Source organism: Euprymna scolopes, chromosome 13, assembly GCF_053919585.1.
Source record: "Euprymna scolopes isolate OS-2025 chromosome 13, ASM5391958v1, whole genome shotgun sequence".
NCBI classification, from domain to species: Eukaryota; Metazoa; Mollusca; class Cephalopoda; order Sepiida; family Sepiolidae; genus Euprymna; species Euprymna scolopes.
Genome location: NC_136494.1, coordinates 43,253,179 through 43,268,837, shown reverse-complemented (window position 1 = coordinate 43,268,837; position 15,659 = coordinate 43,253,179). Strand labels below are relative to the sequence as shown.

Sequence of the window (15,659 nt, the reverse complement as noted above, 5' to 3'; positions counted from 1 at the left end):
ATTTTATTTCTCATAGTACGTTCCTTTCTAAGAAAAAAAAATTTGTAACATCAAAAAATATTCCATTATATCATATGCAATAAGAAGAGAGAAATAGTGGGGCACATTATTTTTTCAAGATTAATAAAATTCTATTGCATGTTTGAAGGAGAATAAGATCATGGAAATGTTTTTTCATTAATTTCATTAATCATGAAATTACATTTAATTTTTAAAAATTATTTTTGCATTTGCAGGATAACAAAACATTTATGTAGTTATAAAATATTATTAACATTTGAATGTAGCTTGAAATATATTTTTCTTTATTAAATTAAATTTATATAACATTGGGTTTTGTGTCAGTGGCATTTAAAAAAAAAATAATAATCATCAAAGCAATTGAGATTATTCTCCTCCTCCTTCTTCTTCTTTACCACCGCCACCAAGAAGAAGAAGAAGAAGAAGGAGAAGAAGAAGAAGAAGAAATAATAATAATAATAATAATAACAATAATAGTAATAATAATAATAATAATAGATCAGTAAGTATTAAGTTTAAGGTAAAAAAAGCCCAGGAAAAAAATGTATTGACAAAATTTGGATAGGAATTGAGGCTTAAACCAAGGTCAGCAAACTTAAAGAAACAAGTCAAAGTGATAAACAAGATGAAAGCAACTAGAGGAGGATGGAAAAGTAGAAATGTGACCAGTAGGGAAAGGCTAAACCAGAAACAGGAAGAACTGAAGAAAAAAAAATTACAGCAAAAAAAAAAGGGAGATTTAAGGTGATAAAAATCGCAACAGTGCAAGAAAAACAGCACCTTTACAAACAAAGCCAATTTTATCCAAATGTAACTGGAAGAATGAAAGATTGTCTAGTTTTTTTTTTCTCTGGGAATCCTATTTTAATCACGTTAATTTATTCTATTTTAGTCACGTAAATTAATCCTATTTTAATCACATAAATTAATCCTATTTTAGTCACGTAAATTAATCCTATTTTAGTCACATAAACAAATCCTATTTTAGTCACATAAATTCGTTTAATGTACAAATCATGTTTGTGCTTAATTAAACGTTTTTTTTGTTCTCAAAACAGAAAAGAAGAGAAAAAGAAAGTAAGATTCGCAATTCTTCTTAACAATCAGTATTCTATACCTTCCATCTTTGCGGTCATTATAATTCTCTTTTTGTCCTCTTCCTAACTGAAAATACGAGATAGGTGTCACCTCTTTTTATATTGCCACCTTGAACCATGGTAGCACTTAAATTTGCATTTATCTTAGTTTTCATACCAGACAGGTTTCCGATTCGAATGCCAGCACTTCTCTACAAAGGGCACAGACCAACCGTTGGTGTTTATTGCTGTGGTTCTCCACACTTTTATTACAAGGAAACAGAAACAAAACTCTACTGGAGTAAAATATGGGAAAAACAACAAGATCACAATAGGAATGCTAAATTTTTTTTTTTTACACGGTGGTCACCACTTATCAAGGCCCGGAAGCCACTCATGGATAAGGGTTATTGCAAGTACAGTACGTTAGTGTGGAGATTTGATGAAGTGTTTACTTAAGGGGGCGGTTCATTAGGAATTTGTTAACGTTGGACTTGAAGACACCCAAGTTGTAGTCAGGTGGGAAGCAGGCAGACGGAACAGAGTTCCACAGGCGTGCAGTTCTAAGACAGAATCTTTGTTCATGGAATCCACGTTTTGATTTAGGCACAGATAAAGAGTGGGGGAAATTTTTCACAGTGGATTCAGCTAGACGGGTGTTTTTCATGAAAGATTGGCGAGGGGGGACCAGAGATTGGAGTTCAGACGAGCACTTGCCATGGTAATAACGATAAAACAAGGATAGGCTCGCAACGTCTCTTCTATGGGAGAGAGGTTGCAGGGTAGAGAAAAGGGCATCCCCCACTAAGCCACAAAGTCTATTTTGTACTCTGCCAAGGCAGGATAGTCTGTTTTTAGCAGCTCCTGCCCAGATATGGCAGCAGTATTCCATCCTTGGACATATTTGGCTTTTATATAGATAGAGAATTGCATCAGTAGTGAGATATCTTCTGGAGCGGTAGAAGGATCCCACCATCTTTCCAGCGACCTTGGCAACAGACTTGATGTACGTGTTCCATTTCAGATCAGGAGTAAAGGACAAACCCAGAAGCTTGTCAAAACACGGGGTTTCTCCTAGACGAGAGCCATCCATTTCCATTAATGATGTAAAGATAGGAGTTTGGTTTTAGATGCATTAAAGGTAACCAGCCACGACTTCCCCCCAATGAACCACGCGTTCGAGATCAGAGGAGAGAGAATCAGAGAGAACTTTGTCATTTACAGCCTTTGATGTGTTGCCGTAGATGGTCGTGTCATCAGCATAGATGTCAACGAATGATTTAAGTATGTGTTTAGGGAGGTCATTGATGTAGATCAGGAAGAGAGTTGGGCCCAGGATTGACTCTTGAGGGACTCCAGCATTAATACTGCAGGCCTCTGATGAGCCTATCAGAGAGAAATGATTTAATGATTGAGAAAACATTTCCAGTTATACCGTAGCTGGAAATCTTGTGAAAGCCTTTGATATGTCAAGAGCAATTGCTCTAGAAAGGAAGCCTTTGTCAAGAGATTCACTAATCCTGTTAGATATAACCGTTAGCACATCTGTGGTAGATCTTGCAGAACGGAAACCATATTGTGTGTCACTAAGAAGATTGTTTCTGCTGAGGTGGTTGACTATTTCTCTATTTAATATGGATTCCAGCAACTTACTCATAACACACAGGAGGCTTATTGGTCTGTACTGAGAGGGAGATGACTTATCACCTGAATTCTTAAATACAGGGCATGCTGATGAGGTTTTCCAGGGAGTCGGAAAGCATTTCTCCTTAAGGCAACGTTAAAACAGTTTCGTAAGTATGGGAGCAAGTTCTGGTTGAAGCTTTTTTAACACTATAATTGGGATGCCGTCAGGGCCAGTTGCTTTACTGGAATCAAGGTTCTTGATTAGCTTGGCGACCTCATGCACAGATATTTGTATGTTACCTAGCATGTTCTGTGTTATAGGAGGAAATATGGGGAGTTGATGGCCTTCGTCGCATAGAGTAGAATTAGCTGCAAAGTTCTTGGCAAATAGTTTGGCCTTGTCTGATGCTGACGAGATGACCTCTGGTCTATTGATAATGGTTGGGATAGAACGCACACTTCTGTTCAAGATCCTATTTGTTATTTGCCAAAACTGGTGGGAACCAAGCCACTGATCAGCTACTTTGGATTTAACAGACTGGGCATATAGCTCTCTTGCATTTTTTATTACTCTTTTACAGTGGTTGCTGGCGTTCCTGAAAGCAGCTTTAGTCTCAGTGAATCTATTACGGTTGTAGTTATGAAAAAAGTGATTTCTGTGCGCGATAGCAGCAGCACATTCTAGGGAGAACCATGGCTGGCTGTTAGGTTTTTGTTGGAATTTTTTAGATGGTATGAATTGGTCTATGCCTACAATTAACCATTTCGTCAGATTTGATACTATAGAGGACACATCCTTTTTAAACATGGAATGCAGAGGTAAATCAGATATGAATGTACGGAAGCTGTCCCAGTCAGCCATAGAGTATCGGTATACAGTACGGTGGAGGGGTACGTCTGGGGACTTATATTTCATTTTTATCTTAACTAATACGACGGAGTGGTCGGAGGATCCTAGAGGAGAATGAACGGAACATGAACATAGCTCAGGGGAAGTTGAGAGAAAAAGGTCTAGGAGGCTTGCATATTGACCAGTAGTATCGGGCACACGGGTGGGTTCGCAAACAATCTGAGTGAGGTCATAAGCAATGGCAAAATCATGACAAAACCTCCCCTCGTCGTCTGTTTTATTTGAATGGGTCAACCATTCCATGTTATGGATGTTGAAGTCACCACAGATGTGGATGTTAGCCGAGGGATGTGCAGACAGGATGTGGTCTATTTTCTCAGATATACTCTTAAAGATAGTAACTCCGCTGTTATGGGGCTGATAAAGGGCAAATATAAATGCAGTGGTGTAAGAAAGTGCAACCCGAAAGCACATATAGTGTAAATTAGGATCTTCTCTAGAGATATCCCTGCCACACGGGAAACCATCTTTAATGTAGGCACATATTCCATGCCCATGGCGATCTTGGGGGTCAGATTTAGCTGTTAAGTTAGAGTATCCGTTAATTATGAACTCATCTAGGGAAGTGGTTGGCCCTATTTCAGTTTCACTTAGAAAGAATATGTCCGGTTTCATCTCCTGTAATAGGGTTTCAACCTCTGGAAGGTTGGAACGTAGACCCCTGATGTTGGAGAAGGAGACCTGGTAGTAGGGGTCTACGTTGGAAGATGGGGTTCTAGGTTTATTCGAGTTTTTTTTCTGGAGATAATTCATGTTGAGGTTTTGAGATTTGTGGAACAGGTCGGCATACTTGGTTAGAGCAGTACAGAGAGGGAAAGTAAGAGAGAAAAAGACAGGAAAATTTTTTTTTTTGTAGCACATGAAAAGGTAAAGCCGTAGCAATTACCCACTAGTATGGCATCGAGAGGCCCCACCAGAGACTACAGCATGGTCCAGAATCCATTCACCAAATGGCAATACACCAGTACTTTGCGCCTGCTGATAGGATAGCCTCCTTAGTGGTTAATCCAAGGTTGGAGTCCCTGACTATCAGGCGGATAACGTCAACTCAGATGAAACGTTTACCTACAGCACCCTTACTAGTGACATGGCCACAAGGATAGACATAGAGATAGAAAATTTCCCACATCTCAGACTACTGTTCACCAAGTACTACCGACCTTTAAAGCAGCTTTTTCTTCATCCTTTGTCAGAAAAATCACTCATTTGAATGAGGACTGAGGGACAAAAAAGGAGAAGCGAGAGTTACTGGAGCTGCCGATAACACATCCACTGTATTATCTACTCTCCATTAAAAAAAAGGGGGGAGGGGAATGGGTACAAATGTTTGTGTGTCTGTGTGTGTACATTTCCCTACGCAATAACTCTGTCAATTTTTAGTCTACAGACTCGAAATTTGATATACAGGGTACTGAGATTTTGGAAAATCGATGTGATCGGTTTTCGGCCAGAAATTTGGTGATTAAGTTCAACGATTCGACCTTTGAGAACTCTACCAAACTCCTCCGACAATTTTGGGTCTAAACACTTGAAATTTTAGATATAGGTTCCTTGAACATGGATCTAACTTAATAACTTGATTTGAGCCCGAAACAATAAATGTTAAGGGGTCAAAGTTAAAAAAATTGACCGCTTTTATTTATTTATTTATTGATGGAATTAATCATATTTTAGTCATATAAATTAATCCTATTTTAGTCACATAAATTAATCCTATTTTAATGACATAAATTAATCCTATTTTAATCAGAGAATGAAATCAGCAAAGAAACCCTCAAAATAACCCTATGAAAATGGCAACCTGAATAACACCAGATCATGACGGAATACATACATACTCGTTCCAAAAAGTCACAACACTACATAAAAAGCTAATTCAAAATCTGAAAAGGTGTATTCACAAAGCAGAAGTGTCAGAAAGGATGACCGAAGGAAGAATCACACAAGTACAAAAAGACATAGAAAAGGGAATCGGCCACAGCAACTATATAACATGCTTACCTACCATGTGGAAAATACTAACAGAACAACTGAGAGAACAAATTTATCACTCACTTAATAATCAGGGACTACTTTCTGAGCAACAGAAAAGATGCCAAAAAGGAAAATGAGGGACATGATCTATTATACATATATCAAAACATCCTGAAGGAGGTAAAAGGTAGAAAGACGAATATAACCATGGCATGGATCAACTACAAGAAAGGGTAAAACAGGAACCTGCAAGTATGGATAATAGAATGTCTGAGAATGTACAAAATACCAGACAAGATTATCAATTTGATTGAAAATGCAATGAGAACATGGAGACTTGAACTAACAGCTGATTAATAATACATAACTAACATAAAAATACAAAGTGGTATCTTCCAAGGGGATTCCCTATCACCACTGTTGTTCATCATAGCTATGATGCCCCATAACAATATGCTAAGAAAGTGCCAAGTTGAATACATGTTCACTAATACAGATAAAAGAATGAACCACCTAATGTACATGGATGACCTGAAAGAAATTAGAGAAGCACAACCAGAATCTTCAGTTAGAATATCCGTATGGAATTTGATATGGAAAAATATGCACTACTAGTTATAAGAAGGGGATAACTGGAGGCAATGGAATTACACAACCAAATGGAAATGAGGTGAACATGACAGCTGCAAATATTTGGGAAGTTTCACAGAAGACACCATCAAAGTAACAGAATTGAAAGAGAAAATTGGAAAGGAATACCCCAGAATAAAAAGAAAGCTCCTAGAAACTAAACTATATACTAGCAACCTAATAAAAGGTATAAACACTTTGGCAATGTTACTAGTAAGATACTCTGGACCGTTTATAGGTTGAACCAAAGAAGAACTGTGTATTTTGACCAGAAGACCAGAAAACTCATGACCATGCACAATGCACTACACTCAAAGGACGATACCAATTAACTCTACATGAAAAGCAAAGACAAAGGAAAAGGACTGGTTTGTATAGAAGACTGTGTGAATGACACAAAAAAGAATAAAAAAATACATAATGCAGAACACAGAAAGGCTAATCACTGCAGCAAGAGACACTGAAAAAATAAACAAGACGGAAAACAGAGAGGCAAGGGATAAGATGGAAAGAAAAATAGGAAGAGAAACAGCTACAGGGATGATTCATAAGGATAACAAATGATGAGATTAACAAAAACATTTGGACGTGCCTATGAAAAGGAAATTTAAACAAAGAAACTGGATCATTGATAAGAGCTGCACAAGATAACATGATAACCAACCACATCAAAGCAAAGATCAACAAAACACAAGTAAACAGCAAATGTAAACTCTGTGGACAAAGAGACTAAACAATGAATCACAAAATAAGCGAATACAACAAACTAGCCCAAAAAGAACAGACATGATGAAGTGGAGAGGCAGTACATTGGGAATTATGTAAACAACTACATCTTGAACAACCAGAAACCAGATAAATAAAATCCACACACTGGCAGGAGAAGTTGAAAATGAAAGTCACAAAGCCCTATGGGGCATGGGCGTAAAAATAGATAAACACATCCAAGCGAGAAGATCAATTGTCAAAATAGTTAATAAGAAGGAAAAGTTATGTGAGAGTGTTGATTTCACAGTTCCAGCAAACCACAAGGGAAATATCAATATAGTATGAAGGAGACAGAGAAACAGAGCAAATACACGGAACTGTCCAGAGAGCTGAAAGAGATATGGAAGATGAAGAAAGTCAAGGTAACACCAATAATAGAAGGAACTCTAGGAACAATGCAAAAAAACTTTTTAAAATCAGAGGGATGACTGAAAAGATACAACGGATAACAATAATAAAACAGCTGAACTATTACAGAAAACCTTTGAATGTAGAAACTAATACACATGAGCTTCAAATGCTAAACGGATATATAAAAACTACAACGGAAACAAAACTAAAACAAAAACATAAAGAAATACCATCTAGAATAAAGAAAACTGGAAGTTAATCCACCTCCCCCTTTAACAATAAAGTATTGGCATCAACTGGTACCACATCAAATAGTCATGAAGGATCAAGGAAAATGGAAAGACTGAGTAGAGAAAGCACTAACCAGACCTCCACTGGATGAGTGCAAAGAGGACTGCGGTTTTGGGAAGGCTTAGTACCACCCAAATTCCAGTGAAAACCAATGGTGCTTGCTAACAAGAAATCAATAGTAATTAGCTGTTTTGATGATATAAATTAATTTGCAAAAGTTACTGAAAGAGGTGGAGAGTACTAGAAATCACTCAGACTCCAGGGAACACCACAAGTTGTTCTCAAAGTTAAATCTTTGTTGATGGTCTGTGTGAAAACTCCTAATGTGTAAATAATAATAATAATAATAATAATAATAGTAATAACTAGCGGGACCTGTGGAAATTCCACAGCAGCATTTTTCATATGTAATATATTGTTGCTGGGCATTCTGTGAGCGTTCTGTTCAGCATGAATGAAGGCACAATCATATTATTCTACTTTTTTATTAAAACTGTATCGCCCCCTTACTAAAATAATAACTTTGATATATTTCCTTGGCGGATTATTTCATTACAAACACACCGGTCAATTAACTCACATTTCATCATTTTTCATAATTATTGAATATGTTACTATGTTCGACAATAATTTTTCATAATTTCAACCCACATTATCGCCCCTCCCTTTACTAAAATATTAAATTTGATATATTGTACTGGCTGATTATTTTATGAAAAAAATCACAACTATCAATTAACTCACATTTCATCATTTTTAATAATTCTTGGATATAGTACTAATTTTGACAATAATTTTTAATCATTTAAACTCACCATATCGCACACTTTACTAAAATAATAACTTTGATATATTGTCTAGGCTGAGTATTTCATTACAAACACACACATCAATCAACTCACATTTCATCATTTTTCATAATTCTTGGATATGTTACTAATTTCGAAAATATTTTTTTTATAATTTAAACCAACGTTGTCGCCCAACCTTGCTAAAATAATAATTTTGATACATTTGCTGGGCTGATTATTTCATTACAAACACTAATCAATTGACCTCCATTTCATCATTTTTCATAATTCTTGAGTATGTTACAACAAGCATTTTTCATAATTTATACCCACATGATCGCCCCCTCCTTAATAAAATAATAACTTTGAAATACTGCCTGGGCTTATTATTTCATTACAAATACACTAATGCATGAAATCACATTTAATCATTTTTCATAATTCTTGGACATGTTACTTATTTCAACAATCATTTTTCATAATTTTAACCCACATTTTCGCCCACCCCTCTTTACTAAATAATAACTTTGATATATTGTCTAGGCTGATTATTTCCTTACAAACACACTATAATCAATTATCCAATATTTCATAATTTTTTTGTAATTCTTGGATATGTTACTAATTTCGACAATAATTTTTCATAATTTAAGCCTTCCTTATCTTCTTCCCTTTTACTTATATAATAACTTTGATATATTGTCGAGGCTGATTATTTTATTATAAACACACCAATCAATTAAATCACATTTCATCATTTTTCGTAATTCTTGGATATGTTACTAATTTCGACAATAATTTTGTATAATTAAAACCATCCTCGTCGCCCTCTCTTACTAAAAATTACTTTGATATATTGTCTGGACTGATTATTTGATAAAACACAACTATCAATTAACTCACACTTGATCACTTTTCTTAATTCTTGGATATATTACTTATTTCGACAATTATTTTTAATATTTTAACCCACATTACCAACCCCCCACTACTAAAATAATAACTGATATATTATCTGGGATGATTATTTCATTTCAAACACACCAATCAATTAACTCACATTTTGTCATTTTTCATAATTCTTGAATATGTTAATAATGTCGACAGTCATTTTTCATCATTTTAACCCACATCATCGCCCCACTTACTAAAATAATAACTTTGATATATTGTCTGGTCTGATTATTTCATTGCAAACACACTAATGCATTAAATAACATATTACATTTTTCATAATTCTTTGATATGTTACTAATTTTGACAATTATTTTTCATAATTCAAACCATCCTTATCGCCCTCTCTTACTAACATAATTACTTTGATATATTTCCTGGGCTGATTATTTTATTATAAACACACAATCGATTAACTCACATTTAATCTTCGTTCATAATCCTGGATATGTTACTAATTTCGACAATAATTTTATAATTAAAAACCCACATTATGCCTCTCCCACCTACTTATATAATATATTTGATATATTGTCTGGGCTTATTATATCATTACAAACACACCAATCAAGTAACTCACATTTCATCATTTTTCATAATTCTTGGATATATTACTAATTTCGACAATAATTTTCATAACTTTAACCCACTATGTTGCTCCCCCTTACTTAAATAATAATCTCAATATATTGCCTGGGGTGATTATTTCATTGCAAACAAATCAATCAATTCTGGGTATTCTCATAGTATATATGTTTTACCTATCTTATCCAATCCCGGGTGACGCCGCATATTCTGCTAATATATATCGTTCACCTATCTCATTCGATCCTGGGCGACGCTGGGTATATTGCTACTATATAGTAGCAATATACCCACCTATTTCATTCAATACTGGGCGACGCTTTCTGGTAGTATATATTTGCACATCTCATTCAATCCCGGGACTGACTTCATATCCTCCACCCCACTGTTGAAAATATACATTAAATGAAGTATGTTTTAATCGTAAACTGTTTCAGCCATTTCCGGGACTGACTTTATATCCCCAACCCACTGCTAAAAATATACATGAAATAATGTAATGTCTAAATAGTAAACTGTTTCAGCCATTTCCGGGACCGATTTTATATCCCAAACCCACTGCTAAAAATATACATGAAATAATGTAATGTCTAAATAGTAAACTGTTTCAGCCATTTCTGGAACTGACTTATAATCCCCAACCCACTGTTGAAGATATACATAAGTAATGTATAAATCGTAAACTTTTTCAGCCATTTCCGGGACCGACTTCTTATCTTCCATACTACCATTAAAAATATACATTAAATAAAGTAATGTCCAAAACGTAAATGGTTGCAGCCATTTCCGGAACTGACTTCATATTTCCCACCCCAATGTTAAAAATATGCATTAAAAAAGTAATGTGTAATGCGTAAACAGTTTCACCCATTTTCGAGACTGATTTAATATCCCCCACCCCACTGTTAAAAATATACATGAATAAAGTAATGTTTGAATCGTAAATGGTTGGAGTAATTTCTGGGACTGACTTCATATACCGTAACCCACTGCTTAAAATATACTTGAAATAAAGTAATGTTTAAATCATAAACTGTTTCAGCAGCTTTTCGAAAGTAATACATAAAAAAATTAACATGGTTAGAGATTAGGCAACCATTGCTTCAACATGAATTTCTGAGTGTAGTATCAGTTTCAGCATGCCGCTGACATAAATCCCCTCTTTTTTGGTTTTGGTTAATGGAGGAAAATCCTTCATTACTGATACAATTTTTATTTTTGTTATTGACCAGAGTGCCCCTTTTGGGAAGCCGGTTTCCCCCTAAATATATAACCGACCTCATGTTCAATTCCGCCCTTGTGGGGAGGCAAGTAAACAAAAAAAAATAATCAGAACGGACATTTTCCAGGGTATTTTATAATTAATCAGAACTGACTTTTCCAGGGCATTTTGTAATTAAATCAGAAATAACTTTTTCCAGTTACTTTTTTAATATTAAAGCTTTGTTACATTAAACATAGTACCTATTCACAATGCCTCCCCACGGAACAGATTTAGACACCGGGGTTGCTTTTTAACGTGGAGAAAAAATTGTCTTAGTCATAAAGGATTTCTCTTCCACTGAGAGAGAAGAAATTGAAATGTAGCACTTGAAGAACAGATACTACCCTTTGATCTTAGCCAAAAGGCCAAGAAAGACAAATCATTTTTATTAGCTTTGCCTCAACAGCGACACCAATTTTTTTTTCAAGGGTGACATTTGGAATATTCCACTTCCACTTTCCTTTTTTAGGGATGCACAGCATGATAATGGACGGAGCGATAAGCGTAATAATATAATGATGATAATAATAATAATAATATTAATAATAATACATGGAACATGCTAAGGAACTGAAAGGAATATATAATATGAAGAAAATCACTATAATATCCATAATTGTAGGAGCATTTGAAACACTCTCAGAAAAAAATTCAGATAAAAGGTTAGAAAAAACTTGAATTAGAAGAAAGATTAGACCATACAATGAACAACAGCCAAAATGTTGAGGAAAATCCCTGAACCAACCCACATAGACAACAAATACTTACCAGCACCAGATTAATCGAAAGGCAAAAAACAAACAAACAAAAACAATGGCTTGTTACTTTCAGAGAAGATCAACAATTATTGCCACCAATAAATCAATGATAAACGGCTGTTACAATAACACATGATTTGTAAATGTTATTAAATTTTAGGAGACATGTACTCAGACTCCAGGAAAACACCACTGGCTATTGTCAGCGAGTAATCATTGGTAATAACTTGTGTTAAAACTCCTGATGATGATGGTGATGATGATGATGATGATGATGATGACAACGACGACTATTATTATTATTATTTTTTTTTTTGTAACTACTTCTAGTGAATAAATAATAATGTGAATAGATACTTATTTATTTATTTTTTTTGTGACTACTCCTAGTGAATAAATAATAATGTGAATAGATACTTATTTATTTATTTTTTTTTTTTGTGACTACTCCTAGTGAATAAATAATAATGTGAATAGATTGAGTTAAACATTTATGCAGAGGCCAAATCACTAATTATGAGTATAAAATAAAAAACAAAACCCTGTTAAAAGAATGCATCAACATAGTACCAAGGGACACTAGTAGATTGGAAACCCAAATCAACAAACTATAAAAATAAGCTAAACCAATGGAATACAAAAAGGCCCTAAAATATGACTGACAAAAAGGAAGACTCAACAATAAACACAAAAAACTAAAAAATAGGTATTAACAAAAAAGATGGGAGGCTGAGAAGATACAGATATAAATCTGAAGAGTACATGCAAAATAAGACTTTCGAAAACAATGAAAATTAATTAAACAAAGCATAAATGAAAAAAGAAAAAAAACAGAAGTGAATCCAAGAGAAACAAAACTGGGAGAACACAATTATAGGAAAAAACACAAAACTTCAACAGAAATGTTGAATGGTTGAAAAACATAAAAAAAAATAATGAAGTTAAAGAGGAAGCAGAAATTGCAATTAAACTTGACTAAACACTCAAGATGATCTTAAGACAAATTTCAAACTGGAAATGCCAGATTACAGCAGAATACATTCTGGTTTAAAATATTTATGAAAGACTAAATCAAAATTGATGAAGAAACATTCCAAAGATAAGAAACAGAAAAAGAATATAGCATTAGCATGGATTAAAACGGATAAAATCTACAACAGTATTGTCCAAGTATGCATAATTGAAATAATGTATAAAATATCCAAGAAAATTATCATGAAAAAGCAAAGGAAACATGGAGGCTGAAACTGACACCTAAAGGAAAATATTTGACAGAGAAAGGCATTTTCCATTGGACTCACCAGAGCTATGATGTCGCTCAACAACATACTCAGGAAGGGTGGATTATCCAAAAGCATTTGTACACAAGTTTCAGAAGACAATAATCAACAAAGTCAATCTTTCTATGACTGAAAGAATCAACAACTGCTGGGTTTGAAGTGTGCACACTTATTAACAGAATATTTCTTCTCATAAAATAAGTTCATGTAAATGCAAATGTATGCAAACTCTCATTCTGTATATTTACATTTTACTGTTTGGATATTATTCTTTATTACTTGCTAAGATTGTTCAATTAACATATACAGTTGTTATTTATTTTCTTAAAAAATACTAAATATTTATTTTTATTTTTTGCAGACTATTGCTCCACAATCACCTGCTCATATTCCAAGTAACACTGATGCAGAAACAATTAAAATTAAGTTCAATGTCAATCCTGAAGAAAAACCTGGTTGTTCTGTAACAGTCATATTATCGATAGAAGCTTGTTTTTCACCACAAAGTGAGTATTATGTTCTGTTCATTTTTTAATAATCAAGAAATTTTTTTCGATGACATAGTAAGTAAATCACTTTTTAAAGTTATTTATTCACTAAAATAGTTAGGTAGAATCAAATATTGATGTGTCAAATCCAATGCTATTTAGGTCTTCAAAAATATGATTTAATTACATATAGAGAATAGAAAGAAAAAAGTATGTTATTTTCAAGTTTTGACCAATGTAACTTTTAATTTTCTTTAGGTGCATTTATTCAAACTTGTGAACTTGTCAAACTCTGGAACCTATATGGAATTTTGAACTGAACCCTTTATTTAATCCAGGTGTAGATTTTTCTTGTTCCCTCAGCTATGACTGGGTAGAAAGTGTTAACTCATTATTATATTTATTCTTAGTTATTATCTCCAGTAGTAAGGATTCATTCTTGTCCAGCATGATTGTGGTGTCTGCATGATGATTCTGAACAAAGTTGCATGAAGTAGCTCACCAATGATAGTGTCCATCATTGAAGCCTGTGCACCTGAGAGCTTGTTACATTGTGGGGTATCACCAAGGCATAAGTTATGTATATCTATATATATATATATATATAAGCGTTGGTCGGCATCAAATCAATATTATTGCTTTATTCAAACGGCACTCAGATTGACGTATATTATGTTGCCTTATTCGAACAGCACCAGATTAAACGTAACATGTATTGGGGAATGGTGTTTATATGACCAATGTATATATTTTACTATTTGAAAACGTGCATGTGTATATACTTGTCTATGTGGCCTCTTTGGGTTTGTGATGTGTATATACTTGAGCAGTCTAAGTGTTGATGCATGCGTGTGTCAGACATGTATTTCAACATACCTTTCCAATTGCCTCATTGGTCCTCTGTCCTGAGAATATCTATTCTTGGATGGAGCTGGATCCTGTGGACAAAAACATTTCCAATGATCCAAGACGATGATTGATTTTATATAGTTTTTATTTCACTTCCCAGGTGTCGATATGCAGGAGAATGGAAAGTGAGTATCTCTGGCTTCATGGGTTTTTCTTAGTCTTCATTTTGAGAAATGTCAGCTTTCTCCCAGTTGTATGTAGAGGGGAAGAAGATCCCTCCCAGATGTGTGTAGGGGGGGGGGAGACGATCCGTTAACCCCTCTGTTGTGTTTAGCATCCGAATTCCAACTCAACTAACAACCAGCTAACTAGAACATGTGACAGACAGACACGTCCTTCCAGTCAGCTATTAGACCTTCAGCTGCAACTTGTCCAGTTTATAGTTTTGACAACTTTATCAAAACAAAGCTCACATCTCCTCATTCACTTCACTAGTTAGATAGATAGATATATTGAAACAGCTAAACAGATAGACAAATAGATAGATATATTTGAAACAGCTAGATGGATAGCTAGATAAATAAATACAAAGATAGATACACCAATGATTAGATAGATAACAGATAATTTCTATTCTGCTCAGCCAAATATATAACAAGCTCACTCAAGTTCTCCTTGATGTTTTTGCCTAGATCAAGACGGTTATAGAGGATAATGTTGTAAACTAATTCTCCCTCTGTGTGAACAATCAAAGAGGTTGCTGCAACAAGGCAGGCAAAAGAAACTTTAGGCTAAGATGTTGCCAGAGATTTGCAACCGACATAAATATAATAGATTCAGGCTCTTACACTAAAGTCACATGACCTGCTGATGTCAGAGAATAAAGTCTCAAGACATGACCAGAAGTCAATAAATGGCTATTTTTTTATGTAACATATTTCTTGTTCATGACTGGGACTAACAACAATAAAAGCAGTTGGCAGGAGGAAATCTACCCGGCGAGATGCTATCCCTTGTGGAATAAACGCATGACTTAAAGAAAA

At 34.5% G+C, this 15,659-nt stretch overlaps 1 protein-coding gene and 1 pseudogene across 1 annotated transcript in view; one reads left to right on the top strand and one right to left on the bottom strand.

The window, feature by feature from the left end:
• LOC145292234 (uncharacterized) overlaps positions 1-15,659 on the top strand; it is a 314,231-nt gene that overhangs the window by 13,555 nt on the left and 285,017 nt on the right. Inside the window, exon 5 of the mRNA XM_080138557.1 lies at positions 13,641-13,785. Within this exon, the coding sequence (XP_079994683.1) occupies positions 13,641-13,785 (145 nt within the window). The remainder of the gene's footprint in view (positions 1-13,640; positions 13,786-15,659) is intronic.
• Positions 11,504-11,619, bottom strand: LOC145292524 (U2 spliceosomal RNA; annotated as a pseudogene).